General features: G+C 47.5%; 1 protein-coding gene across 1 annotated transcript in view; it reads right to left on the bottom strand.

Annotated features, from left to right (window-relative positions):
- Positions 1–27,941, bottom strand: part of ANO2 (anoctamin 2) — a 169,858-nt gene that overhangs the window by 121,408 nt on the left and 20,509 nt on the right. The window contains exons 4-10 of the mRNA XM_054177870.1: positions 21,030–21,128; positions 19,977–20,128; positions 18,100–18,154; positions 15,562–15,610; positions 13,977–14,032; positions 12,594–12,635; positions 6,797–6,861 (exon numbers count right to left, since the gene is read on the bottom strand). Of these exons, the coding sequence (XP_054033845.1) occupies positions 6,797–6,861; positions 12,594–12,635; positions 13,977–14,032; positions 15,562–15,610; positions 18,100–18,154; positions 19,977–20,128; positions 21,030–21,128 (518 nt within the window). The remainder of the gene's footprint in view (positions 1–6,796; positions 6,862–12,593; positions 12,636–13,976; positions 14,033–15,561; positions 15,611–18,099; positions 18,155–19,976; positions 20,129–21,029; positions 21,129–27,941) is intronic.

Genomic DNA, 27,941 nt, shown 5'->3' with positions numbered 1-27,941 from the left:
AGAGTGAAAGAATGCTAGAATGATGGAATGATAGAATGAAAGATTGATGGAATAGTTTGGGTTGGAAGGAACCTCTGCAGCAAATCTAGTCTAACCCCCCCTGCAGACAGCAAGGATATACTCCACCAGAGCAGGTTGCTCAGAGCCTTGTGGAGCCCCACCTTGAACGTCTCCAGGCATGGGGTCACAACTACCTCCCTGGGCAACCTGTTGCAGTGTTTCACAGTATCACAGTATCATCAAGGTTGGAAGAGACCTCAAAGATCATCAAGTCCAACCTGTCACCATAGACCTCATGACTAGACCATGGCACCAAGTGCCACGTCCAATCTCCTCTTGAACACCTCCAGGGATGGTGACTCCACCACCTCCCTGGGCAGCACATTCCAATGATGAATGACTCACTCAGTGAAGAACTTTCTCCTCACCTCGAGCCTAAACTTCCCCTGGCACAGCTTGAGACTGTGTCCTCTTGTTCTGGTGCTGGTTGCCTGGGAGAAGAGACCAACCCCTTCCTGGCTACAACCTCCCTTCAGGTAGTTGTAGAGGGCAATGAGGTCACCCCTGAGCCTCCTCTTCTCCAGGCTAAACAACCCCAGCTCCCTCAGCCTCTCCTCACAGGGCTGTGCTCAAGGCCTCTCCCCAGCCTTGTTGCCCTTCTCTGGACACCTTCAAGTGTCTCGATGTCCTTCTTAAACTGAGGGGCCCAGAACTGGACACAGGACTCAAGGTGTGGCCTAACCAATGCAGAGTACAGGGGCACAATGACTTCCCTGCTCCAGCACTACCTTCATGCTAAGGAATTTGTTCTAACACCCAATCTAAATCTCCTTTTCCCTGATCTCAAACCATTGCCTCTCCCTGTAAGGAACAGGCCAACTCAGAATGATTTTACAGTGCTTAGTATGTTGTTAGCAAGTACTACAAACATTGTTAAACTGAATGGCTGCAGCAGCTCTCATTTTACCAGACCTGACAGCTCAGCTCAATTCAAAATAGGGGTACATCTGCTTCCATTCCATCTTCATTTGTGTTTTGCTGTCTCCATCATAATGTTTCACTCCACTGATATGATTTCATAGAAATTCTATGGCTTATACTTCTGTGAGAAAGAAAGAAGAAAAGGACCAGACATGTGCAACTGATTCACTGTTCACAGAGAAGGTTTTCCTTCCTTTTATCTTCCATGCTTTGCTTGACTGCTAGCTTGACTGTTACCACCAAAAGAAATGTGGTTTTTATTTTCTGGGTAATGTTAGAGCTCTAAAGTATGTATACCTGAAGAATTACCACTCTTTTCTTCCTGCAGCTGGAAGGGGATTTTGCACTTCTGTGCTGTGGTGGAGGTTTGAATTCATTCTCAGTGTGAATTGCTTCTCCACCAAAACCAAACCCCAGCCACGCTTTGGGCATATTGATAATTTGCTGACATCCTTCTTTCTTAGTTTGCACTCAGCTTTGGGGTTTTTGGTTGTGGTAGCATTGTGTAACATAACAAGTTTCAGCCTAGGCTTTGATGGACAGGAGAAGCAATATTTGTGTTGCCTTCTAGTCAAAGCATGTTCTGACTGAGTCCATCACCTGATGTGTCCAGCTGTGAAGCTCTCAACACAGGAAGCACATGGACCTGATGGAGCAGGTCCAGAGGAGGGCCACAAAGATGATCAGAGATCTGGAGCACCTCTGCTACAAGGACAGGCTGGGGGAGCTGGCGTTGTTCAGCCTGGAGAAGAGGAGGTGCCACGGAGACCTAAGAGCAGCCTTCCAGTAGCTGAAAAGGGCTATGAGGCAGCGGCAGAGGGACTGTGCAAAACGCCTGCCCTGACAGGATGAGGGGCAATGGTTTGAAATGAGAGCAGATTTAGACTGGATTCTAGGAACAAGTGCTTTGCCATGAGGGTGGTGGAACACAGCAACAGCTTGCCCAGGGAGAGAGTTGAGGCCCCGTCCCTGGAGATATTTAAGGTCAGGCTTAAGAAGGCTGTGAGCAACCTGCTCTGGTGGAGGATGACCCTACTGATTGCAGGGATATTGGACTAGATGGCCTTTGGAGGTCCCTTCCAACCCAAACCAATCTATGATTCTATCATTCTATTGTTCTATCATTCTATGACATGAAGACAAGCTTCAGATTATTCCAAGCTCCAAGTGCCTCCAAGTGCTTTTCTTGCTGCAAAGCCTAGAACTGGGAAGACATAGAATCATAATATCAGTCAGGGTTGGAAGGGACCACAAGGATCATCTAGTTCCAACTCCCCTGCCATGGGCAGGGACATCCCACACTAGATCAGCCTGGCCAGAGCCTCATCCAGCCTGGGCTTAAACACCTCCAGGGATGGGGCCCCAACCACCTCCCTGGACAACCCATTCCAGGGCTTCACCACTCTCATGGGGAAGAACTTCCTCCTCACCTCCAGCCTGAATCTCCCCACCTCCAGCTTCATTCCATTCCCCCTAGTTCTATCACTACCTGAGATCCTGAGAAGTCCCTCCCCAGCCTTCTTGTAGCCCCCTTCAGATACTGGAGGTGTTTAATCCCAGGCTGGATGAGGCTCTGGCCAGCCTGATCTAGTGTGGGGTGTCCCTGCCCATGGCAGAGGGGTTGGAACTAGATGATCCTTGTGGTCCCTTCCAACCCTGATTGATTCTATGATGCTATGATACTATGAATTTTTGTGCAAAGTGCAGATACACCTGTGAGTTTTAATCCTTCTGCAGCCCTGTCACTCTTCTGGTATCATTGTGAATGGATCTACCCAAACATCTGATCTTTCATTTTTATGCAATGTAGCCACTTTGGCAGAAAACAATCTGGTAAGATGTGGCTGTCCCATAGGGTCTGAGCAGCCCTCCCTAATGCTTGCCTCAGGGACAAATCTAATCAGAGCAGAGTAAAGTTTTGGGAGGTATATCTATGTATCTATATACCTATGTATCTGTATATCTATGTACCTATATATCTATAAATCTATGCATCTATGCATCTATACCTGAAGGGAGTTTGTAGCCAGGTGGGGTTTGGTCTCTTCTCCCAGACAACCAGCGCCAGTACAAGAGGACACAGTCTCAAGCTGTGCCAGGGGAGGTTTAGGCTGGACATGAGGAAGAAGTTCTTCCCAGAAAGAGAGATTGGCCTTTGGAATGTGCTGCCCAGGGAGGTGGTGGAGTCACCATCCCTGGAGGTGTTTAAGAAGAGACTGGATGAGGCACTTGATGCCATGGTTTAGCTGATTAGATGGTGTGGGGTGATAGGTTAGATCTCGAGGTTCTTTTCCAACCTGGTCCATTCCATTCCATTCCATTCTATCTATTCTATTCCATTCTATTCCATTCCATTCTATTCTATTCTATTCTATTCTATTCTATTCTATTCTATTCTATTCTACACATCTATGCATCTATACATCCATATAGCTATATATCTATGGTTTTATATATATATATATCTCACCCCATTCCATGTTGAGGCAGCTGACCCATCAGGTCAGTCCATACCCATATACACCTCTACAAAGCCAGGTTTCAAAGCAAGGAGCAGTGAAGCCTGCCTCCTGTATGCTGCCTCCAGAGCAGTGAGCTGAGCTTTGAGCTCCCTCCCTCCCTCTGCAAGGCTCACCTGACTATCACCAGATTCCATCATAAGGCAGAGAGAGAAAAGAAACCTCCACCATAGCAGATGTGCAGGGGAACATCCAGCTCCTCATGCCTGGGGAATGGTTATGCTGTGAACTTTTCTGTCTGCTAAAGCAACTGCTAGGTCACAGAATCACAGCATCAGGTCAGGTGGTTATTTACAACTTTCTGAGTAAGACATCATTTACAGCATGGGGTCTGCACAGTGTTACAATGAGGAGCTTTTCTCTGCCTGACACTTTGATTCTTTACTTAACAGAAATGCCTTTTTAGTGGAAACCAAGTATGCTTCAGGCTTATCCACTGAATAGTGTGGCCAGCAGGAGCAGGGAAGCCATTCTGCCCCTGGACTCAGCACTGGTTAGGCCACACTTTGAGTCCTGTGTCCAGTTCTGGGCAGAGAAGGGCAACAAAGCTGGGGAGGGGTCTGGAGCACAGCCCTTTGAGGAGCAGCTGAGGAAGCTGGGGCTGTTTAACCTGGAGAAGAGGATGTGCTCACTGGAAGTGTTTAAAAAGGGACTGGATGAGGCACTTGGTGCCATGGTTTAGTTGCTTAGACGGTGTTGGGTGATAGGTTGGACTCGATGATCTCGAAGGTCCTTTCCAACCTGGCTAATTCTTATTCTGTATTCTATTTATAGTCCTTTATTTATTCCACTATGTGCCATTGAGGTGCTCCTCAATTTTAAGGTCCTCTTTCTCTTTGAGGGAAGAGGCAGCTTGCTTAATGTTTTTTTTGGTCTATTATTGATTAGTGCGTTTATAGTGCTGTGCTCTCCCTTTTAGTCTGGTGAATTACTGGAGTATTCTGAGACAACACTGATTCATGGGACTCTGGAGAGGGTTCCCTTATGCCAGGTGCACAGTGCCAAGTAAAAGCCAGTCATGCCTGTGAAATACCTAAATGACTCAGCTCCCATACAGAAATGTGGAAGCACTGTGCAATTCCTCCCTGGCTGGCTTTAGCAGGCATATCTTCAACATTCACAATGACTTTGATCACTTCAGGTATCTGCTGGCCAAAATACCATGGGACAAAGCCCGAGAGGGAAGAGCAGCCCAGGACAGCTGGAAGGATCACCTTCTCCATGCCCAGGAGCGAAGTACACCCACAAAGAGGAGAGCAGGAAAGACTGCTAGGAAAGAATGCTGGAGGTGGTGGAAGCCCCATCCCTGGAGGTTTTTAAGGCCAGGCTGGATGTGGCTCTGAGCAACCTGATTTAGTGTGAGGGGTCCCTGCCCGTGGCAGGGGGGTTAGAACTAGATGATCCTTGAGGTGCCTTCCAACCCTGACAGTTCTGTGATTCTGTGAAAGATGCTGAGGTTATGCTGAAGGAGTTCTTTTCTAGGAACAAGAGAGAACATCTTTAAACCTAAGAAACTGCAGTAACAGAACAAACATAGCAATAAGGAGAAAATGCCTATGAGCTCCACCAGTAACTTTGATAGCAGTCATCCATCTCCTTTCCAAACCTCTATTGACAATGTACCTGAGTCAATAACCTGAGTAGACCTTCTTGCTATAACCTTTCTGCACTTTGAGTCCAACGTATTTTTTATAGCTCCAAGGAGCTCTGCCACAAAGATTAGTTCCCAGCATGGGGTACATTCAGCTTACAGTTTGCCCTCACTAAATCACTAGGTACAGTGGGGAAGTGCTATAGCAGCATCCACTAAGCCTTGGCGTTGTGCTTTCTGCCAGTTTTTACAGCAGAAAGCTTCCTGGAAGGAGCCAGAAGCAAGTGGGACCCTGCAGCTTTGTCCTAGCTCCTGAGAAAGGAATATTCATTATAATTCTTTCCTCTTTCCAGTGTCTGCATGATCTCATTCCCCCCTCACAGTCCCAGTTTATTTATGAATGGGTTTTATATCACATGTGTCCACTAAGTGGGCTCCACGTTAGATGCTTGATGTTGGGACATCACTTTTCAGCTGCAGTTGTAGGGAGTTTCCCCTCCAGCCTCGGGACATCTCATCCCAGTGCTCCAGCCTGGGTTTATTGCAAAGCACAGGAGGTTTTTTTCTTGTGGTGCACAAATCATTGAAGAATTACTCTGCTGGATGCAGGCCTGTGACTGGAGTGAGATGATTTACTTACAGTTCTGCATGTCATAGACTTTCTCAGTCCTGTAGGAAGTGGTTCTCTGTCTGTTTTGGCAAGAGTTTGGTCTTATTTATTATTGCTTGTATGAGATGGAATGTTAAGCCAGTAGGCTTGTATTGCAGTGATGAGGAAAAACAGATCCCTGCTTTCCTGATAAACATAATTCCCAGGCTTCAGGTCACTGTCTGAGCGCTAAGATCCTCATTACCATCCAGACTGCTCACTCCACTGAGATTTTCAAAGGCTAGATCCAGCAAAAGATGTGCACACCTACATCAGGACAGATGGGCAGAGTCCAACAGGATGGCATTCAACAAGTCCAAGTGCCAGGTGCTGCACTTTGGCCACAACAACCCCATGCAGTGCTACAGGCTGGGCTCGGAGTGGCTGGAGAGCAGCCAGGCAGAAAAGGACCTGGGGGTACTGGTTGATAGTAGGCTGAACGTGAGCCAGCAGTGTGCCCAGGTGCACAAGAAGGCCAATGGCATCCTGTCCTGGATCAGAAATAGTGTGGCCAGCAGGAGCAGGGAGGTCATTGTACTGTGGACTCAGCATTGGTTAGGCCACACCTTGAATCCTGTGTCCAGTTCTGGGCCCCTCAATTTAAGAAGGACATTGAGAGACTGGAAGGTGTCCTGAGAAGGGCAACGAAGCTGGGGAGGGGTTTGGAGCACAGCCCTGTGAGGAGAGGCTGAGGGAGCTGGGATTGCTTAGCCTGGAGAAGAGGAGGCTCAGGGGAGACCTCATTGCCCTCTACAACTAGAGAGGGATTGGATGTGGCACTTGGAGCCACGGTTTAGTTAGTCATGAGGTGTCGGGTGATAGGTTGGACTTGATCGCTAAGGTCTTTTCCAACCTAGTTGATTCTATGAACAAGCCACTATACAAAACCAAAGCTCTGATGTTGTTGGGTTTGTTTCTGTAACATCAAAGCACCAGAAAAGCAGTGAGGATATTCTTTGTGATGTTGTGATCAATCCAAGATTCTGTTTGCTGAAGTTACCGGAATGTAATCATCCTGCACCAGGCCCCTCAATGTTTTATACATGTCCATGTTACCTTATAAGGTCAATAGGCTGAAACTTGTAAAATACTCCATATCTTGCCCATTCTTGATACAGCAACTAAAAAAAAAGGAGAGAGAAAGAAAGAAACAACAAACAAACAGAAAATTAACTTGGCACAACTTGTCCTACTTGGGTTTAGAAGCATCTTCAAAGAGTTAAAAAACATATATCACAGTATCACAGTATCACCAAGGCTGGAAGAGACCTCAAAGATCATCAAGTCCAACCTGTCACCACAGAGCTCATGACTAGACCATGGCACCAAGTGCCACCAGGAAAAGCAATTTCTCATGCTTCAACATAAAATTCCAAGTTGTGGGGTGTTGTTTTTTCTTCAGACAGGTAAGGAAGATTCCAACCAAGGCAGCAATGCAAGGATGGTGCATGCACATCTTTCTCCACAACCAACATCCTTGTTCCTAACAACCAATCTAAATCTGCTCCTCTCTCACTTCAAACCATTGCCCCACATCCTGTCACTGCAGGCCTGTCACTGTTCAGCCTACTATCAACCAGTACCCCTAGGTCCCTTTCTGGAGAGCGGCCAGGCAGAGAGGGACCTGGGGGTGCAGGTTGCTAGCAGGCTGAACATGAGCCAGAGTGTGCCCAGGTGGCCAAGAAGACCAATGGCATCCTGGCCTGCATCAGGAACAGTGTGGCCAGCAGGAGCAGGGGGCCCATTCTTGGAGTTCCCCTTCAAGTACTGGAATGTTGATATGATGTCTCCCTGGAGCCTTCTTTTCTCCAGGCTGAACAACCCCAGCACCCTCAGCCTGTCCTCACAGCAGAGCTGCTCCATGATCATTTTCGTGGCCCTCCTCTGGCCCTGCTCCATCAGGTCCATGTCCTTCCTGCGTTGAGGGCCCCAGAGCTGAGCACAGCACTGCAGGTGAGGTCTCACCAGAGCAAAGTGGCAGAATCCTCTCTCTCCATCTCTGGCCATGCTGCTACTGATGCAGCCCAGGCTGCCACTGGCCTTCTGGGCTGCAAGTGCACACTGCTGGCTCCTGTCCAGCTTCTCCTCCACCAGCACCCACAAGTCCTCTTCCTCAGGGCTGTTTTCCATCACCCCCTCCCTCAGCCTGTTTTGATCATGAGGGTTCTTCCAACCCAGGTCCAGGACCTTGCATTTGGTCTTGGAGCTCTTGAGATTTGACAGCTACCAGCATGCCACACCATATCATGATGGTAACAGCACAGCTAAGCATGGAGAAATTTCATGGAGTGTATCTGCAGAGATAGAGATCTTGACATATTTTGAGGGTTTCCAATCACATTTTTCAAGTGTTTAAAATGCTTCTCCTGCAGGTGCTATGTGGAAGAACTAAAGAAACCAGTAAGCAATGAAGAGCTGGGTCCTGCAAATATGCACCCAGTTAACTATTTGTTGTTCAGAATATGGAAGTGAAAGCCACTGAAGTGCCCAGAGCTCTGCCATTGCATACTCATTAGAGACACAGCAATGTGTCTGAGTGGCAGAGGACCAAAGGCATCCTGGGGTGCATGAAGAAAAGTGTGGCCAGCAGGTCTGTGAAAGTTCTCCTGCCCCTTTGCTCTGCCCTGCTGAGACCACACCTGGAATACTGTGTCCAATTTTGCATTCTCCAGTTCAGGAGAGACAGAGGTCTGCAGGAGAGAGTCCAACAGGGATGACTGGGGGACTTGAACATCTCTGCTATGAAGAAAGACTGAGAGACCTGGGGCTGTTCAGTTTGGAGAGGAGAAGACTGAGATGGGACCTTATCAATACCTATGAATATCAGAGGGGTGGGTGTCAAGATGAAGGTGCCAGGCTCTTTTTGGTGGTGCCCAGTGATAGGAGAAGGAGCAAAGGGTACCAGCTAGAACACAGGAGGTTCCACCACAACACCAGACACTTCTTTATGGTGAGGGTAAGAGGGCACTGGAATAGGCTGCCCAGGGGGGTTATGGAGTCTCCTTCTCTGCAGCCTCAAAACCCTCCTGGATGTGTTCCTGTGTGGCCTGCCCTGGGTGATCCTGCCCCGGCAGAAGCGTTGGACTGGATGACCTCAGGACATTCCTTCCAGCACTTAACATTCTGTGATTCTGTGGTTCATAGATCAGAGAGTGAAGCCTACAGTGCTGAAGCACTTGGTAGTTCATCAATGAGACTCAAGGAACGTGTTGGTTTGACTTTAAGAATGTTGCTCTTCTACAACACAACAAAGGTTGACAGCTCTCTCTGCTTTCATGCTGCACTGTTTCATGCTGGGTTTATGTTTTGACTTCTGAGCAGCAGGAGTGGTTTTTGGTTCAGTTCAGTATCACTAAGGTTGGAAGAGACCTCAAAGATCATCGAGTCTAACCTGTCACTACTGCCCACTGCAGGCTTGAACTCACAACCTTCCCATTAAGGGTCTTATATGCTACCAACTGAGCCACTTTTGCTCACAAAAGTGAGCAAATCTTGCAAAATGCTTTGCATTTGTGGAAAAGAAAGTGATGAGACAAGGATTGCTTTTCTTTGGCTTCCATGGGATTTGAAGAGGATTGCCCTGGCTGCTGTATTGATATATTCATGTAAATACTTGTGGTTACCTATTCAAAAACCATCCCTTCCCATAACTCAAGGCCTTAAGCACAAGCCCTACGAGGAGAGGCTGAGGGAGCTGGGATTGTTTAGCCTGGAGAAGAGGAGGCTCAGAGGAGACCTTATTGATGTCTACAACTACCTGAAGAGAGGTTGTAGCCATGAGGGGGTTGGTCTCTTTTCACAGCAACCAGCACCAGAATAAGAGGACACAATCTCAAGCTGTGCCAGGTGAGGTTTAAGCTTGAGGTGAGGAGAAAGTTCTTCACAGAAAGAGTAATTGGCCATTGGAATGTGCTGCCCAGGGAGGTGGTGGAGTCACCATCCCTGGAGGTGTTCAAAAAGGGACTGGATGTGGTACTTGAAGCCATGCTTTAGTTGTCAGGAGGTGTTGGGTGATCTTTGAGGTCTTTTCCAACTTTATTGGTTCTATGATTCTAACTCCACAGCATTACCTACAATTTTCTTTATGTTCATATGCAATCATAGTAATAAATCTCTTCACTAAAATACATAAAAGAAGACTGTTAAAGAGGTTAAATTCTACAGCTATTTAAAAGCTGTTTTGAACCTAGCTACAGAATGGAATTTGAAGGGCAATAATTAAAGGTCTTTCTACTGCTGCAATCAGTTCAGGAACAGGTTGCTGTAGCATTACCTCAAATTATGTCCCACTGGATATTCTCATTCCTAAAGCCCCAGCACTGGAGGTCAGCTTATGGCCTGAATATTTTCCATTCATGTGTGCTGCCCACACTGAACCTCGCTCCCAGCACTGCAATTTTACAAGATTAAGCTTAATCTGGAAGATGGAATGTGCTTCCTGTCGTGATATTTCATTCAATTGAAAGGAATTCTAGGAGGAGATTTGTCCTACAGTTTCTTCTGCTTTATCAGCTTCACTTAAAAGCAGTACTTTCTGTAAGCTTATAATAAGATGCCCCAATCTGCTTCCAATATTCCAGGGATGTTGTTGGAGCATCTGTCAGCAGTGTCCTTCCCAGAGAGGTAACAAAGCTCTCATGTATTTCTCATGTCAAACATCTTGCTAGCAATGGAGCTTTACAAGTTGCCAGTGGGCTAGAGGCTTAAAGACCAAGTCAATGTTTATGCTGGTGGGGAGTTATTACCAAGCTGCTGTGCAACAGCTTTCTGAAAAAGCCTTTCTTTCTGGCCTTCTTTTTTTACCCCTCAAGCAAAAATGACACCAAACCAGGGAAATTCCTTTACTCCCATCAGCAGTCTTAGGAAAAGAGAACATTTCATTGACTGCAGATTTCTGATCCTCATAGGGTGTGACCCAAGCATTGTTGAGCTGTCTGTTTGCTCCGAGGAAATCCTGAAGGGGGTTAATAAGGATTAACCTTTTCTATTATGAACTGGAATGTAAACCTTAATTATTTGTGCTGCCTTATTGCCTAAGTACCCCAGATGGGCTCAATTCACCTTTTAATGGGGGGGGGGGGGGGGGGGGGGGGGGGAGGAGTGGGGGGGGCCTTATACAACAGATACTTGCAGTACAAGATACAGATAAGATAAGATAGAATAGAATAGAATAGAATAGAATAGAATAGAATAGAATAGAATAGAATAGAATAGAATAGAATAGAATAGAATAGAATAGAATAGAATAGAATAGAATAGACCAGGTTGGAAGAGACCTTCAAGATCATCGTGTCCAACCCATCAACCAATCCAACACCACCTAAACAACTAACCCATGGCACCAAGCACCCCAACAAGCCCCCTCCTGAACACCTCCAATGATGGTGACTCCACCACCTCCCCAAGCAGCCCATTCCAATGGCCAATCACTCTCTCTGTATAGAACTTCTTCCTAACCTCCAGCCTAAACCTCCCCTGGCGCAGCCTGAGATTGTGTCCTCTTGTTCTGGTGCTGGTTGCCTGGGAGAAGAGACCAACATCCGTCTGTCTACAACCTCCCTTCAGGTAGTTGTAGAGAGCAAGAAGGTCACCTCTGAGCCTCCTCTTCTCCAGGCTAAGCAACCCCAGCTCCCTCAGCCTCTCCTCATAGAGCCTGTGTTCCAAAACCCTCACCAACTTCTTTGCCCTTCTCTGGACACGCTCCAGCAAGTCAACCTCCTTCCTAAACTGAGGGCCCCAGAACTGGACACAGGACTCGAGGTGCAGCCTAACCAGTGCTTTTAAAATGACAAAATAAAGAGGGGCAGAGAAAACCACAAAATCTCCCAAATATACCCCCCCTACACCACCCCCACTCCCCTTTTCCTTTAAACCTGATCTGGGCTTTTCAGGAAATTAAACACTAAGACTATTAGCTTCAGATAGAAAACAGATGATGTTATGCATCGACATCCTGCAGCAGATTCACTGGCTAGGCAGCAGAGCCATATGTGAATAATCAATACAGTCTTTCTGGAAAGAAGCTTTTATGTTTTTAATACTTAACACTTCATAACCGAGCCTAATACGGAGAATGAAAAAGAGAAGGCAGCACAACCAGGGGGGTGAATATTTTTCCAGACATTAGTTCATTCAGATACTGCTCCCCTCTGCCCCACAGTACCCAATTTCTCCATCAATTAATGTTCAGGTGGGTTTCTTCTCCCAACATTTTCCTAACCTTATCATGGAGTCATACAATCAATAAGGTTGGAAAAGACTTCAAAGAGCATCAAGTCCAACCTGGCACTCAACACCTCATGACTACCAAACCATGGCACCAAGTGCCACGTCCAATCCCCTCTTGAACACCTCCAGGGATGGTGACTCCACCACCTCCCTGGGCAGCACATTCTGATGGCTAACAATTCTCTCTGGGAAGAACTTTCTCCTCACCTCCAGCCTGGCACAGCTTGTCCTCTTGTTCTAGTGCTAGTTGCCTAGGAGAAGAGACCAACCCTCTCCTGGCTACAACCTCCCTTCAGGTAGTTGTAGAGAGCAAGGAGGTCTCCCCTGAGCCTCCTCTTCTCCAGGCTAAACAACCCCAGCTCCCTCAGCCTCTCCTCACAGGGCTTGTGCTCGAGGCCTCACTGCCCTTCAAGCAAAACCACACAGACAAATCTAAATCAAACTGACTGAAATCCTTCACAAGAAGACATTATTTAAGATCTTGTGGGGGAAAAAAAAATACATATTCAGAAATAAAGGAAAATAAGTAGTACCAAAATGGATGTATTTGTAACAAAAAAGCGAACAACATTTACTTCACAGAGTATTACATCTAATATGAAACTGATTTGGCAATGCACTTTACCTGTCTTTCATTCATGGCATCGTTTTTGCCTTCATATTCACCCTGGAGAGAGAAAGTGATTTAATAACTGATGTGAAAACAGATAGAATTCAATAGAAGTTTGCTCAGCTGTTCCTACATCCCTGCTTTTACTGTTGGGTCACAACCTGAAAGGTGTTTCTGTAAGTTTTCACATTAGAATCACACACTTAGAATGCCTTTTCATATTTCAGATGGACAGGGCTGATTCTGCCACTGTACTCTGCCCTGGTGAGACCTCACCTGAAGTCCTGCGACCATCTCTGGAGGAAGGACATGGACCTGATGGAGCAGGGCTAGAGAAGGACCACAAAGATGATCAAGGGACTGGAGCACCTCTGCTATGAGGATAAGCTTAGAGAGCTGGGGTTGTTCAGTCTAGAGAAAAAAAGTCTTTGGGGGGACCTTGGAGCTGCCTTCCTATACCTGGAGAGATCCTACAGGAAGGCTGGGGAGAGACTTTTCATATGGGCTGAGGGAGCTGGGGTTGTTCAACCTGGAGAGGAGAAGGCTCCAGGGGGACCTAACCGCAGCCTTCCAGCACCCAAAGAGGGCTACAAGAAGGCTGCAAAAGGACTGTTTGCAAAGGTCAGCAGTGACAGGGTGAGGGGCAGTGGCTTCAAACTAGAGTAGAGGAGATATAGACTGGATGTTGGGAACAAGCTCTTTAGCATGAGGTGGCCCAGGGAGGTAGTTGAGCCCCCATCCTCAGAGATATTGAAGTTCAAGCATGGAAGGGCTTGGGGAACCTGCTCTAATGGAGGCTGTCCCTGCTTACTGCAGGGGGCTTGGACTGGATGGCCTCTGGAGGTCCCTTCCAACCCAAACCACTCTATGATTCTATGAATCATTTTCACCAGCTATAGCCATTGATATCTGTGCACTACTGAGTGCTACCATCAGGGATTTTGGGAGAGGGAGAGGGAGAGGGAGAGGGAGAGGGAGAGGGAGAGGGAGAGGGAGAGGGAGGGGGAGAGGGAGGGGGAGAGGGAGGGGGAGAGGGAGGGGGAGAGGGAGGGGGAGAGGGAGGGGGAGGGGGGGGGAGAGGGAGGGGGTGAGAGGAGGGGAGAGGGAGGGGGAGAGGGAAGGGAGAGAGGAAGGGGAGAGGGAGAGGGAGGGGGAGAGGGAGAGAGGGAGAAAGGGAGGGGGAAAGGGAGGGGAGGGAGAGGGAGGGGAGGGGAGGGGAGGGGAGGGGAGGGGAGGGGAGGGGAGGGGAGGGGAGGGGAGGGGAGGGGAGGGGAGGGGAGGGGAGGGGAGGGGAGGGGAGGGGAGGGGAGGGGAGGGGAGGGGAGGGGAGAGGAGAGGTTCGGAGAGGAGAGGAGAGGAGAGGTTCGGAGAGGAGAGGAGAGGAGAGGATATACATACATCATGGAGTGGATATGCTGCATCATAAACGTTGTTTGCTATTAATGTACCAATACCTAAAGGAGGGAAACAAAGTGAAATAAAATTGGTCAACAGCTAGGTCCAGTCAAGCATAAAATAATAGTTAGAGAACTCACTTCATGGCTGCACAAAGGAGACTGAGCTGTTCTACTAAAAATACTCAAAATCATGTCAAGATGAGCATGCACCAAGCTAGGAGTACATGGCTATGGGAAACATGTTGTCACAGAAAGTCTTGTTTCCATGGAGGGCTTTTTCTTGAGTGAACTAGTATGGTACAAAGGCTGTTTTGAGCACTTTCTCATCCTGCCAGCAACGAGGCATGTGACTGGAAAGCATCTGGCAAGTCTTTCCTGAAGCCTGATAGTGATTGGAACCATGGCTCTCCACTGGCACCACCCAAACAATAAAAAAAAGACAACCAAAACCATTTCACAGAGGTTTATGATTGAAGAAACTCTTATTCTTTCTTGACTAATATTAGACCACATCAGGTTGAGTTGCTCAAATGTGTCCAGAGAAGGGCAACCTGGTGAGGGGTCTGGAGCACAAGCCTTATGAGGAGAGGCTGAGGGAGCTGGGGTGGTTTAGCCTGGAGAAGAAGAGGCTCACGGGAGACCTTCTTGCTGTCTACAGCTACCTGAAGGTAAGTTGCAGCCAGGTGGAAGTTGATCTCCCAGGCAACCAGCACCAGAACAAGAGGACACAGTCTCAAGCTGTGCCAGGGGAGGTGTAGCCTTGAGCTTAGAAAGAAGTTCTTCACAGACAGAGTAATTGGCCATTGGAATAGGCTGCCCAGGGAGGTGGTGGAATCACCATCACTGGAGGTGTTTAAGAGGAGCCTGGATGAGGCACTTAGTGCCATGGTCTAGTTGATTAGATAGGGTTGGGTGATCAGTTGGACTTGATGATCTTGGCATCCTGGTTTGGATTAGAAGCAGTGTGGCCAGCAGGGACAGGGAGGTGATCATGCTGTGTTCAGTTCTGGGCCCCTCACTGCAGGATGGACATTGAGGTGCTGGAGCATATCCAGAGAAGGGCAACGAGGCTGGAGAAGGGCCTGAAGGAGGGAGCTGGGGCGTTCAGTCTGGAGGAGGCTGAAGGGAGACCTCATTGCTATTTACAACTACCTGAAGGGAGGTTGGAACGAGGAGGGGGCAGCCTCTTCTCCTTGGTGGCAAGCAACAGGAGCAGAGAAAGTGGTTTCAGGCTGCACCAAGGGAGGTTCAGGCTGGATATTAGGAAATATTTCTTCTCAAACATTGGAATGGTCTGCCCAGGGCAGTGGTGGATTCACCATCCTGGGGGGGGTTAAAGTGTTTTGTTGATGTGGTGCTTAGGGACAGGGTTTAGTGTTGACCCTTCAGTGCTGAGTCAAAGGCTGGACTGGGTGATCGTGGAGGTCTCTTCCAACCAGATGTATTCTTTGATTCAGTAATTCTGTGAAACCATGGACCAGAAAGTCTGATTTTGTTAAAATGTCTCAGCCTATTTCTGTGTTCTGCTAGAAAAAAAAGGAAACATTGCTTTCAAATCAACCTATCAATATTTTCCTGCTTCTTACCCATGCTGCTTCTGGCCTTTGTAGATGTGCGCTTCAAGATCTCACGTACCTGTGGGAAAGAGCAGTGGTTAAACACAGAATGGCTTGTCACAGGATCACAGGGTGGTAGGGGTTGGAAGGGACCTCTGGAGATCTTCCAGTCCAAACCCCCTGCCAGAACAGGACCATAGAATCTAGCACAGGTCACACAGGAGTCCACCCAGACAGGGCTTGAAAGTCTCCAGAGAAGGAGACTTCACAACCTCTCTGGGCAGCCTGTTCCAGGGCTCTGTACACCTCACAGTGAAGTTCTTCCTCATCTTGAGGTGGAACCTCCTATACTGTAGAATAGAATAGAATAGAATAGAATAGAATAGAATAGAATAGAATAGAATAGACCAGACCAGGTTGGAAGAGTAAACCATGTTGGAAGAGACCTTTGAGGTCATTGTGTCCAACATATTATCCAACCTACCTAATCAACTAAACCATGCAACCAAGCACCCTATCAAGTCTCCTTCTGAACACCTCCAGTGATGGTGACTCCACCACCTCCCCGGGCAGCCCGGGCAGCCCATTCCAATGGGCAGTCACTCTCTCTCTGTAGAATTTCTTGCTAACATCCAGCCTAAACCTCCCCTGGTGCAGCCTGAGACTGTGTCCTCTTGTTCTGGTGCTGGTTGCCTGGGAGAAGAGACCAACCCCCACCTGGCTACAACCTCCCTTCAGGGAGTTGTAGAGAGCAAGAAGGTCTCCCCTGAGCCTCCTCCTCTCCAGGCTAAGCAACCCCATCTCCCTCAGCCTCTCCTCACAGGGCTGTGCTCCAAACCCCTCCCCAGCTTTGTTGGCCTTCTCTGGACACCTTCCAGCAAGTCAACCTCCTTCCTAAGCTGAGGGGCCCAGAACTGGACACAGGACTCAAGATGTGGCCGGACCAGTGCAGTGTACAGGGGCAGAATGACCTCCCTGCTCCTGCTGGCTACATTGTTCCTGATATCGTCCAGGATGCCATTGGCCTTCTTGGCCACCTGGGCACACTGCAGGCTCATGTTCAGCCTACCATCAACCATTGTCCCTTGTCCTACCCCAGGGTGCAGGTGAGCAGAGGCTGTCCCTTCCTTCCTGACCCCCAGCCCTGGGATATTTACAGCCATTTATGAGGGCTGGGTGTCACGAGGGAAGGGAATGTTTTCATCATGGGGCTAGCAATAAGATCAAAACCTTCAAACCTCTGCAGAGCTCATTTGCACACACAAATGTGTCACTCACTTATACATTCATGGCTGGAGGCCACTATTTAACACTTAACAACGCTGTGGTAAGCCTTGCTATTGGCTTACCTGTCCTAAGGTTTGTAAGCTAAATCCTTCTGTGTCAGGTGTATGAAATGTAAGGACTACAGGTAGGATGTCAATTTTACACTAAAGAAAATCACATCAAAATCTGACTTTGTAAAAAACAAACAACCCAAGCCAAACAAAATAAACCCACCAAACAAAGCCAAACCCCCCACAAAAAGATCAAAAAGAGACTCTTGGCTTTCATATTTGGAAATACAACATCAAGGTGCACAGAAAGTGATCTGTGAGGATGCTTCATCTGTGAAACCCAGCTGTGTTTGAACATAGGGAGGAGCTGGCATTGTATATGCAAAATAAAACCTGGCTTTGCCAACCTGCTGGAGAGCTGGCAGGATCTGAGGAACATGTGCAAGGAACAGTGTGGCCAGGTAGCCAAGAAGGCCAAGGGCATCCTGGCCTTTACCAAATCCAGTGTGTCCAGCAGGACCAGGGCAGTGATGGTGCCTCTTTACTTCAACCAGGAGTGGCCACAGCTTGAGTTCAGTTCTGGGTGCCAGAGGATAGGAAAGGTGTTGAAGAGCTGGAGGGTGTCCAGAGAAGTGCAACGAGGCTGGGAAGGGGTTTGGAGGGAGTCAGATGAGGAGAGGCTGAAGAAGTTGGGGTTGTTCAGTCTGCAGAAGAGGAGGCTGAGGAGAGATCTTTTTGCTCTCTGCAGCTACCTGAAAGGAGGCTGGAGTGAGCAATAGAAGGAGAGGAAATGGGTATGAGTTGTGCCAGGGAGGTTTAGGTTGGACATGAGGAAAAACTTCTTTCCTGAGGGGTGGTGAGGGCTGGGAACAGTTTGCCCAGAGAGGTGGTGGAGTCACCATCCCAGGAAGTGATGCAGAACCTGTAAATGCAGCGCTTCAAGTGATGGTTTAGCTGTCATGGGAGTTGGACTCAATGATCTTAAAGCTCTTTTCCAACCTTAATGGTTCTATTTTTCTACAAATAAGACCTAGTTAAAGACCATGAAGCAAGGCTTAATAAGAGGTTTGAATAGCTGAGAGGAATGAGCAACAATATTTCCCTGAGTAGCACCTCCTACTCCTGGGCAGCTCCAGTGATGGTGTTTCTTTCACACTTACAACTGCTTCACAATTTGCAGGAGCAGAGATGTGCCTGAACTGATGAAATTAGCAAAGTAACCAGCAGCACTCATTGTCAAATGGCCTTCAGCACAAGAGGTCAAGGAGAAGGAAAACTTTGCTTCACTTACTATTCGGCTGCGGGTAGCGTTGTCAAAAAAGGTGTCCTTGTCTTTAATGTTATACCTGAAACAGTGAGAAGAAAAGAAGAAATTAAAGACCCCCACAAAAACCAGTTGTCTGGTAGTAATAAGATATTAGGGGAAGTCATTGTGTCCCTGCACTCAGCACTGGTTAGGCCACACCTTGAGTCCTGTGTCCAGTTCTGGGCCCCTCAATTTAAGAAGGGCATCGAGAGTCTTGAACGTGTCCAGAGAAGGGCAACGAGGCTGGGGAGAGGCCTCGAGCACAGCCCTGTGAGGAGAGGCTGAGGGAACTGGGGTTGCTTAGCCTGCAGAAGAGGAGGCTCAGGGGAGACCTTCTTGCTCTTTACAACTACCTGAAGGGAGGTTGTAGACAGGCAGATGTTGGTCTCTTCTCCCAGGCAGCCAGCACCAGAACAAGAGGACACAGTCTCAAGCTGTGCCAGGGGAAGTTTAGGCTGGAGGTGAGGAGAAAGTTCTTCACAGAAAGAGTAATTTGTCATTGGGATGTGCTGCCCAGGGAGGTGGTGGAGTCACCATCCCTGGAGGTGTTCAAGAGGGGATTGGATGTGGCACTTGGTGCCATGGTTTAGTAGTCATCAGGTGTTGGGCAATAAGTTGGACTTGATGATCTCTGAGGTCTTATTGACTTTATGATTCTATGATCATAAAATATTCTGATTTAAAATTCACTTGGAAACCACAGCAAGTAAGATAAAACTGGATGTTTAAAGGCAATATGAATGAAAAAGTACAGGCATGTACATGAGGGTAGTGGAACACTGGAACAAGTTCAGGGCGAGGCTTGACAGGATGCTTGGTCCCATGGTTTAGTTGATTAGGTGGTGTTGGATGATAGGTTGGTCATGATGATCTTGAAGGTCTCTTCCAACCTGGTTTATTCTATTCTATTCTAAGTTGCCCAGGGAGGTGGTTGGGGCCTCATCCCCAGAGATATTCAAGCTGAGGTTAAACAGGGCTCTGGGCAGCCTGATCTAGTTGAGGATGTCCCTGCTGCCTGCAGAGGGGTTGGACTGGATGATCATAGAATCATAGAATTGTCAGGATTGGAAGGGACCACAAGGATCATCTAGTTCCAACCCCCCCTGCCATGGGCAGGGACACCCCACACTAGATCAGCCTGGCCAGAGCCTCATCCAGCCTGGGCTTAAACACCTTCAGGGATGGGGCCCCAACCACCTCCCTGGACAACCCATTCCAGGGCTTCACCACTCTCATGGGGAAGAACTTTCTCCTCACCTCCAGCCTGAATCTCCCCACCTCCAGCTTCATTCCATTCCCCCTAGTCCTATCACTACCTGACATCCTGAGAAGTCCCTCCCCAGCCTTCTTGTAGGCCCCCTTCAGATACTGGAAGGCCACATTTAGGTCACCTCAGAGCCTTCTCTTCTCCAGACTGAACAGCCCCAACTCCTTCAGTCTGTCCTCACAGGAGAGGTGCTCCAGCTCTCTGATCATCCTTGTGGCCCTTCTCTGGACACCTTCCAGCAGCTCCAGATCCCTCTTGTAATAGAGGCTCCAGAACTGGAGGCAGTACTCCAGGTGAGGTCTCACCAGAGCTGAGCAGAGGGGGAGATTCACCTCCCTTGCCCTGCTGGCCACACTTCTCTTGATGCAGCCCAGGATCTAATTGGGTTTCTGGGCTGCAAGTGCACACTGAGAGCTCCTGTTGAGCTTCTCATCCACCAGCACCCCCAAGTCTCTCTCCTCAGGGCTGCTTTCCAGCCAGTCCCTGCCCAGCCTGGATTTGTGGATTTCTGAATTTTGATTGACATAATGCAGAGGTAAAAACAAAAGGCAAGTTGTAGCTTATTTGATTGCTCATCACAATGTAAAGTACTCACAAATAGATTTTCTCTCTGGAAAATGGGTAAGACAAGGTTTTCATGTTGGTGTTCTCTTGGCGTGGCACCTGGGGTTGCAGAGGCTCAGTCAGCTTGCACCATATTTCATTTAACTTTTTGAGTATTCCTCCTTCTTCTGTGATTTCATACATCTGAGTAAATAAAAAGTTGTACATTAGCATGGCACTTCCAAAAATCCACTTTTGTTGGTTTGTTTCCTCTTTTAAGGCCAGAATTTGCCAAACCTATGTTTAAACCTTGAAAGGGAAAACTCCCTTGAGGGAAGAAAGAGGGAGAAATATGCAGGCACCAAAGGAACAAAGCTAGGAAGGGATGAAAGAGAGGAGTTGAGTATAGAATCATGGAATCATAGAATCATGGAATCACAGAATCATGGAATCATAGAATCCTAGAATCATAGAATCATAGAATCATAGAACCATAAAATCATAGAATCATAGAATGGTCTGGTTTGGAAGGGACCTCCAAAGGTCAGCTAGTCCAACCCCCTCTGCAGTCAGCTGGGGTACCCTCAACTAGATCAGGCAGCCCAGAGCCCTCTTGAGACTTACCTTGAATATCTCCAGGGCCCCAACCACCTCCTTGGGCAACCTGTTCCAGTGTTACACCACCCTCACAGTAAAGAGCCTACTCCTAATATCCAATCTAAATCTACACTTTTCTACTTTGAAGCCATTGTCCCTCATCCTGTCACTGCAGGCCTTTGCAAACAGTCTCTCTCCATCCTTCTTGTAGCCCCCTTCAGGTACTAGAAGGCTGCTACTAGGTCTTCCCAGAGCCTCCTCTTCTCCAGGCTGAACAACCCCAGCTCCCTCAGCCTGTCCTCCTAGCAGATGTGCTCCAACCCCCTGATCATTCTCGTGGCCCTCCTGTGGACCCATTCTGTCAGGTCCATGTTCTTCCTGTACTGAAGCCTCCAGAACTGGACACTGATTTGGAAATAACTCCTTGGTTTTCTCTACATTGAACCAACATTCTGATCCCTCTTCCTTCAGTCAGGCAGCTAGTTGAGAGGACATGGGAGGTGCTTACCTTTTTAGTGGGCATTTTGATTCTAAGGAGCTCAGCTTCTCGACTGAGTACTTGCCACGGTGCATGTATCCGGACAAAGCTCAGTCCTTGGCTCTTGTTCTGAAACACAAAAGAGTGAAAACAATGCAACTTAGAATAGCATGGAATGGAATGGAATGGAATGGAATGGAATGGAATGGAATGGAATAGAATAGAATGGAATAGAATAGAATGGAATAGAATAGAATAGAATAGAATAGAATAGAATAGAATAGAATAGAATAGAATAGAATAGAATAGAATAGAATAGAATAGAATAGAATAGAATAGAATAATTAACCAGGTTGGAAAAGACCTCAGAGATCATCAAGCCCAACCTGTCACCCAACACCATCTAAGCAACTAAACCATGGCACCAAGTAGAAGACAGTCTCAGGCTGTGCCAGGGGAGTTTTAGGTTGGATGTTAGGAAGAAGTTCTATACAGAGAGAGTGATTGCCCATTGGAATGGGCTGCCTGGGGAGGTGGTGGAGTCACCATCATTGGAGGTGTTCAGGAGGAGACTTGATGGGGTGCTTGGTGCCATGGGTTAGTTGTTTAGGTGGGTTGGATTGGTTGATGGGTTGGACACGATGATCTTGAAGGTCTCTTCCAACCTGGTCTATTCTATTCTATTCTATTCTATTCTATTCTATTCTATTCATCGAGTCTCTTGTTATTCCAGTGATGGTGACTCCACCACCTCCCTGGACAGCCATTCCAATGGACAATCTCTCTTTCTGGGAAGAATTTCTTCCTAACATCCAGCCTAAACCTCCCCTGGCACAGATTGAGACTGTGTCCTCTTGTTCTGCTGCTGGTTGCCTGGAAGGAGACCAACCCCCATCTGGCTGCAACCACCCTACAGGTAGTTGTAGAGAGCAAGAAGGTCTCCCTTGAGCCTCCTCTTCTCCAGGCTAAGCAACCCCAGCTCCCTCAGCCTCTCCTCACAGGGCTGTGCTCCAGACCCCTCCCCAGCTTTGTTGCCCTTCTCTGGACACCTTCCAGCATCCCAACAGTTTTCCTAAACTGAGGGGCCCAGAACTGGACACAGGACTCAAGGTGTGAATTCTTTCTCTCTGATCATTTGTATTAAATACACCCATGCCTAATCAAGTCCTTTTCCACTCACAGCTGACATCCCACAGGACTTTCCTCTCTGCCCTGCGTTGTTCTACGTCTGTATCCTCGTGCTCCCTGGTTACATTACTCAAGTGACTGACTACTGCTGTGCAGATGACAAACAGCTCTGCTTCTCTCATGATCCTTCTCTCTTCCAATCTATACTCCAACTCACAGAGTTTTCCCAACACATTTCAGGGGTGGCAGCTCTTCAATCAATTGGTTCTGAATTGTCCAAGACACATTTATATCTTGGCTTCTCTTCCAGTTTGTAAAGTTGAATGTGGCCTTCCCATTTGGGTAGGAAAACTCAGCACACAGTCAAGGGGAATGAAATCTGGAAGGTCTGGTTTGCTTTTCAATCAGCACATGAAGAAAGAAATCTATCAAACATTTCTTTCAGTCTGTCATGTAGTATAAAGCAGGACTTCAACAACAGCCTATGTTGTATTGTTTTCCTTTCCCCCCCCTGTCTTAGAGTGGAAATATATGGAGTGGATAAAATTCAGGCATCTGCAAGGAGACTTTTTCTATCTTTCATGCCTTAACACTGAAATACATCAGCTGCAAGTCTAAGATATACTGCAAACTTATCATTATGGAGCAGGTCCAGAGGAGGGCAATGAAAATGACCAGAGGGTTGTCTCTGATATGAGAACAGGCTGAGGGTGCTGGGAGAGCACCCATGGAGACCTAATAGCAGCCTTCCAATACCTGAAGAGGGCTACAAGAAGGATGCAGAAAGAATGTTTACAAAGACCTGCAGTGACAGGATGAAGGGCAATGGAGACCTTACTGCTCTCTACAACTACCTGAAGGGAGGTTGTAGACAGGTTGGGGTTGGTCTCTTCTCCCAGGCAACCAGCACCAGAACAAGAGGACACAGTCTCTAGCTGTGCCAGGGGAAGTTTAGGCTGGGTGTTAGGAAGAAGTTCTATACAGAGAGAGTGATTGCCTATTGGAATGTGCTGCCCAGGGAGGTAGTGGAGTCACCATCACTGGAGGTGTTTAGGAGGAGACTGGATGGGTTGTTTGGTGCCATGGTTTAGTTGATTAGATAGTGTTGGGTGATAGGTCGGACTGGATGATCTTGAAGGTCTCTTCCAACCTCGTCTATTCTATTTTATTCTATTCTATTCTATTCTATTCTATTCTATTCTATTCTATTCTATTCTATTCTATTCTATTCTATTCTATTCTATGATCAGATTTATGTTGGATGTTAGGAACAAGTTCTTTATGATGAAGGTAGTGGAACACTGGAAAAGGTTGATCAGGGAGGTGGTTGGGGCCCCATCCTTGGAGATATTCATGGTGAGGCTCAACAGGGCTCTGGGCAGCCTGATCTAGTTGAGGATGTCCCTGCTGACTGCAGAGGGGTTTGGACTAGCTGACCTTTGGAGGTCCCTTCCAAACCAGACCATTCTATGATTCTATGACTCAGCTCCCTCAGCCTCTCCTCACAGGGCTTGTGCACCAAACCCCTCCCCAGCTTTGTTGCCCTTCTCTGGACAAGTTCCTGCCATCCAATCTGAATCTATTCATTTCTAGTTTTGTTCCAGTCCCCCTAGTCCTATCACTCCCTGACACCCTAAAAAGTCCCTTCCCACCTTTTTGTAGCCCCCTTCAGATACTGGAAGGCCACAATAAGACCTCTGCAGAGCCTCCTCTTCTCCCAACTGAACAACCCCAGATCTCTCAGCCTGTACTCATAGGAGAGGAGGTCCAGCCCTCTGATCATCCTTGTGGCCTTTCTCTGGACACCTTCCAGCACATCCATATCCTTCTCCTAATATGAATATACTTAGTCCTGTTTCCACTTGGAAGAGCACTTAGGTTGTACTAAGGGAATGACTGCCTTGCTTATTTCTCCCACCTTCCCATCTGATTTCAGGTGTTCAGGCAGCAGGAAGATGTTCACTGCCTCCCCTGCTGGATTTGGCTTTGGATCCAGCTTTGCTATATAGTTCCTTGGCTACACTTACTATTGTGATTTTAATTGCACTGGAGTGCTCTGTGATTATAAGCTGATTAGTTTCTTTGCTAATTACCACTGACAGATACAAGTGGAGGCATACATTTTCAAGCTACCTCTTAGTCCTTTGTGCTGCTTAAAATTCCACAACACTGCACAAAGCTGGTTTTACATTGCAATTACATTTACATCCCTCATCAAATAATGGGGATGGAGAATTAATGACAAGAAGCCCAGCACATCACTACTGCACTGGTATCAGGAGGGCTGCCAATAACTAGATTATGAACTACATCCACTTTTTAATACTAAGATGAGCTGCCTTTAATAACATAATCTTGTGATATGTGGGGCTTGTCCTGCCAGGAAGCAAGCCTAATAATGCTAGCAGAGCATTATGAAGACCTGGAAATTAACAGCAACTTACAGCTGGATATTGGAAGCTTTATGAAAGCATCTTTCATGCTGACTTCTCTGTGAAGAGACTTCCCAGTTGGTGGCCAGATGTGACACAATGCCCCTAAACCAACGCATTCTTTCCAGAGGAGTCACTTGCCAACCGTGGCTCACAGGTGAAAAACAAGCTGGGATCCCTCGTGGTGCAAGCTATGACCTATGTGGTTACCATGGTGCCTTCAGATGCCTCCTGCAACAGATTGGCTGAAAAGTAGGCAGTCCTCTAATGAGCAAACTTTGGTGCCTAGCTGAAGCTGAGCTTTGCTAGCTTTTGGTGAGCAGCTGCCTAAAGACTGAGTTCAGAGAGTCATTGAGTTGTTAGGGTTGGAAGGGACCTCAAGGATCAGCCAGTTCCAACCCTCCCTATCATGAGCAGGGACACCTCACACTAGATTAGGTTGCTCACAGCCACATCCAGCCTGGCCTTAAACACCTCCAGGGATGGAGGTTCCACCACCTTCCTGGGCAACCTGTGCCAGTGTCTCACCACACTCATTGGGCAGAACTTCTTCCCAACATCCAATCTCGATCTACCCATTTCTAGTTTTGTTCCATTGTCCCCTAGTCCTATCACTCCCTGACACCCTAAAAAGTCCCTCCCCAGCTTTCTTGTAGGCCCCCTTAAGATACTGGAAGGCCACAATAAGGTCTCCTGGGAGCCTTCTCTTCTGCAGACTGAGCAGCCTCAACTCCCTTAGTCTGTCCTCACAGGAGAGGTGCTCCAGCCCTCTGCTCATCCTTGTTACTTTAAAACAGGAGGGAATAGGGGAGAGGAAAAAAACCAACTGCACAGGAGTCTTTGAGCAACGAGAAGTCATGAAGTATGAAGTCTTTGTGCATGTAGCAGTCCCCAGATTTTCTTAGAGGAGCAGACATTACGGCATCACATAGGCTTGTGACTTATTGATGAGCAGAAGGAAAGGAAGGGCTGACTTCATGTAGACAAAAGGAAGGAACACAGCCATACTGAGGAATGGCAGGATTGCTGCTGCACTCTCTTCAGTACACTCAGTGTTGGCCCTGAGCTATAGACAATTCAGGACAATGCTTCTAAGTGGGTATCACTGTGTCCCCTCTGGAAAGGTGGCTCTTTCCAAAGACAGGAAAGAATAGGAAGGAACATCACTCTACTTACCTGATCTGGTTGAGGATGCCCCTGTTGACTGCACAGGGGGATTGGAATGGAATGGAATGGAATGGAATGGAATGGAATGGAATGGAATAGCATAGCATAGCATAGCATAGCATAGCATAGCATAGCATAGAATAGAATAGAATAGAATAGAATTAATCAGGTTGGAAGAAACCTTTGAGATCATCAAGTCCAACCTATCACCCAACACCACCTAATCAACTCAACCATGGCACCAAGTGCCCCATCCAGTCTCTTCCTAAACTAGATGACCTTCAGAGGACCATTCCAACCCAGAGCATTCCATGATTCTATGATTTCCCCCCAAACTAAGTGCCAGTAGCTCATTCTCTCTCCAATGCATTTTGTTCATTTGCCCTACCATCATATGGAATCACAAGGTCAGGTACTTAATTCCACTTGAAGAATTCCCATAAAGTATAATATATAGCTCTTAATTCTTCTAGTGAATTCAATAATGCTCTGAAATGATTACAGGAATCAAGGTATTGAAGGAATTGAAAAACAGTAGTGAATTAATGAATTCATTCCTGGATGACAGAGCTGAAGTATGGAGCTAAAGAAAGCATGGCCAGTAGATGGAGAGAGGGAATTCTGCCACTTTGCTCTGGTGAGACCTCACCTGCAGTGCTGTGTCCAGCTCTGGAGCCCTCAACACAGGAAGGACATGGACCTGAGGGAGAAGGTCCAGAGGAGGGCTATGAAAATGATCATGGGGCTGGAGCAGCTCTGCTATGAGGCCAGGCACTGGGGTTGTTCAGCCTGGAGAAGAGAAGGCTCCAGGCAGAACTGAGAGCAGCCTTTTTCTTTATATCTTTATTTAAAAGACCCTTCCACTATTCATCCTTAACAGCTTGCCTATGAATCCAGCTCCAAAATGACTCCCTTTCATGTACAACATAACATATTAAAATGTACACACCATAAAATGCCTAATGCATCTGGAAGGCAACAATTCCTTCCCTGTAGTGGCTCTCTTCCTGGAAAAAAAAGAGGATTACCCCTCTAGTTATAATGTCCTGAGCAAGAGATCTTTCAATTGAAATGTGGACAAAATGACTCACATAACCATTAGAGTCACCAATAAAACAGAGAGACCTTAAGAGTCCAAACCATAGGAAAAGAATCCCACAAGCCTGAGTCATTATTTATGTTACCTTTTCCTGGAAATGCTGAAAGACAGCAGATTCCACCTCCTCACTCCACACATACACAGGCAGTTGTGGTTTTCCCATAAGCCATTCCTATCCTTCAAAGACCAGCTTCCATAGTCAGATAACCCCCAGGCTTTTCTCTGCTGGAATCAATTCAGTTCCCTAATCTGGAGGCTGTGCAGCCACTCAGCAAGACTGGGACAGACTGAGAGCTGGGCAGAGAGGAACCTAATGAGGTTCAAGAAGGATAAGTGCAGAGTTCTGAATCTGGGCAGGAAGAATAAACTGCAGCAGTACAGGTTGGGAGGTGATTTGCTGAGGAGCAGCCCTGTGGAGAAGGACCTGGGTGTCCTGGTGGGCAACAAGTTCTGCATGGGACAGCAATGTGCCCTTGTGGCCAAGAATACCAATGGGAACCTGCGGTGCATTAAGAAGAGTGTGTCCTGCAGATCCAGGGAGGTTCTCCTCCCCCTCTACTCTCCCCTGGTGAGACCACACCTGAAATATTGCATCCAGTGCTGGGCTCCTCAGTTCTAGAGGGACAAGAATCTACTTGGGTGAGTCCAAAGGAGGGCTGTGAGGATGATGAAGGGACTGGAGCATTGCCTGATGAGGAGAGGCTGAGAGACCTGAGGCTGTTTAGTCTGGAGAAGAGAAGACTGAGAGAGGATCTAATAAATTATAAAAATCTGAGGGCTGGGTGTCAGGAAGGAAGGGAATTTTCCCTTGGACACCACAGGCATCCTAGCCAGCCACATGCTGTCATGGATCCTTCTTTTAGTATTAATTGAACCACATCTACATCTACATCTGGGGCTCCTCCAAAACCCTCTCTGCTCTGCCCTGGTGAGGCTGTATCTGGAACAAGCAGCAAAGGGTGCAAGATGGAGAGAGGAGGTGTCACAGGAACAGAAGGAAAACCCTTTTTCACTCTGCGGGAACAGGCTGCCCTGGAGAAGAGAAGGCTCAGGGGTGACCTCATTGCCCTCTAGAACTACCTGAAAGGTGGTTGTAGCCAGGTGGGGGTTGGTCTC

This window comes from Dryobates pubescens, chromosome Z (assembly GCF_014839835.1).
Source record: "Dryobates pubescens isolate bDryPub1 chromosome Z, bDryPub1.pri, whole genome shotgun sequence".
NCBI classification, from domain to species: Eukaryota; Metazoa; Chordata; class Aves; order Piciformes; family Picidae; genus Dryobates; species Dryobates pubescens.
Note: the sequence above shows the minus strand (reverse complement) of the source record. Positions and strands in the feature narration are given on the sequence as shown.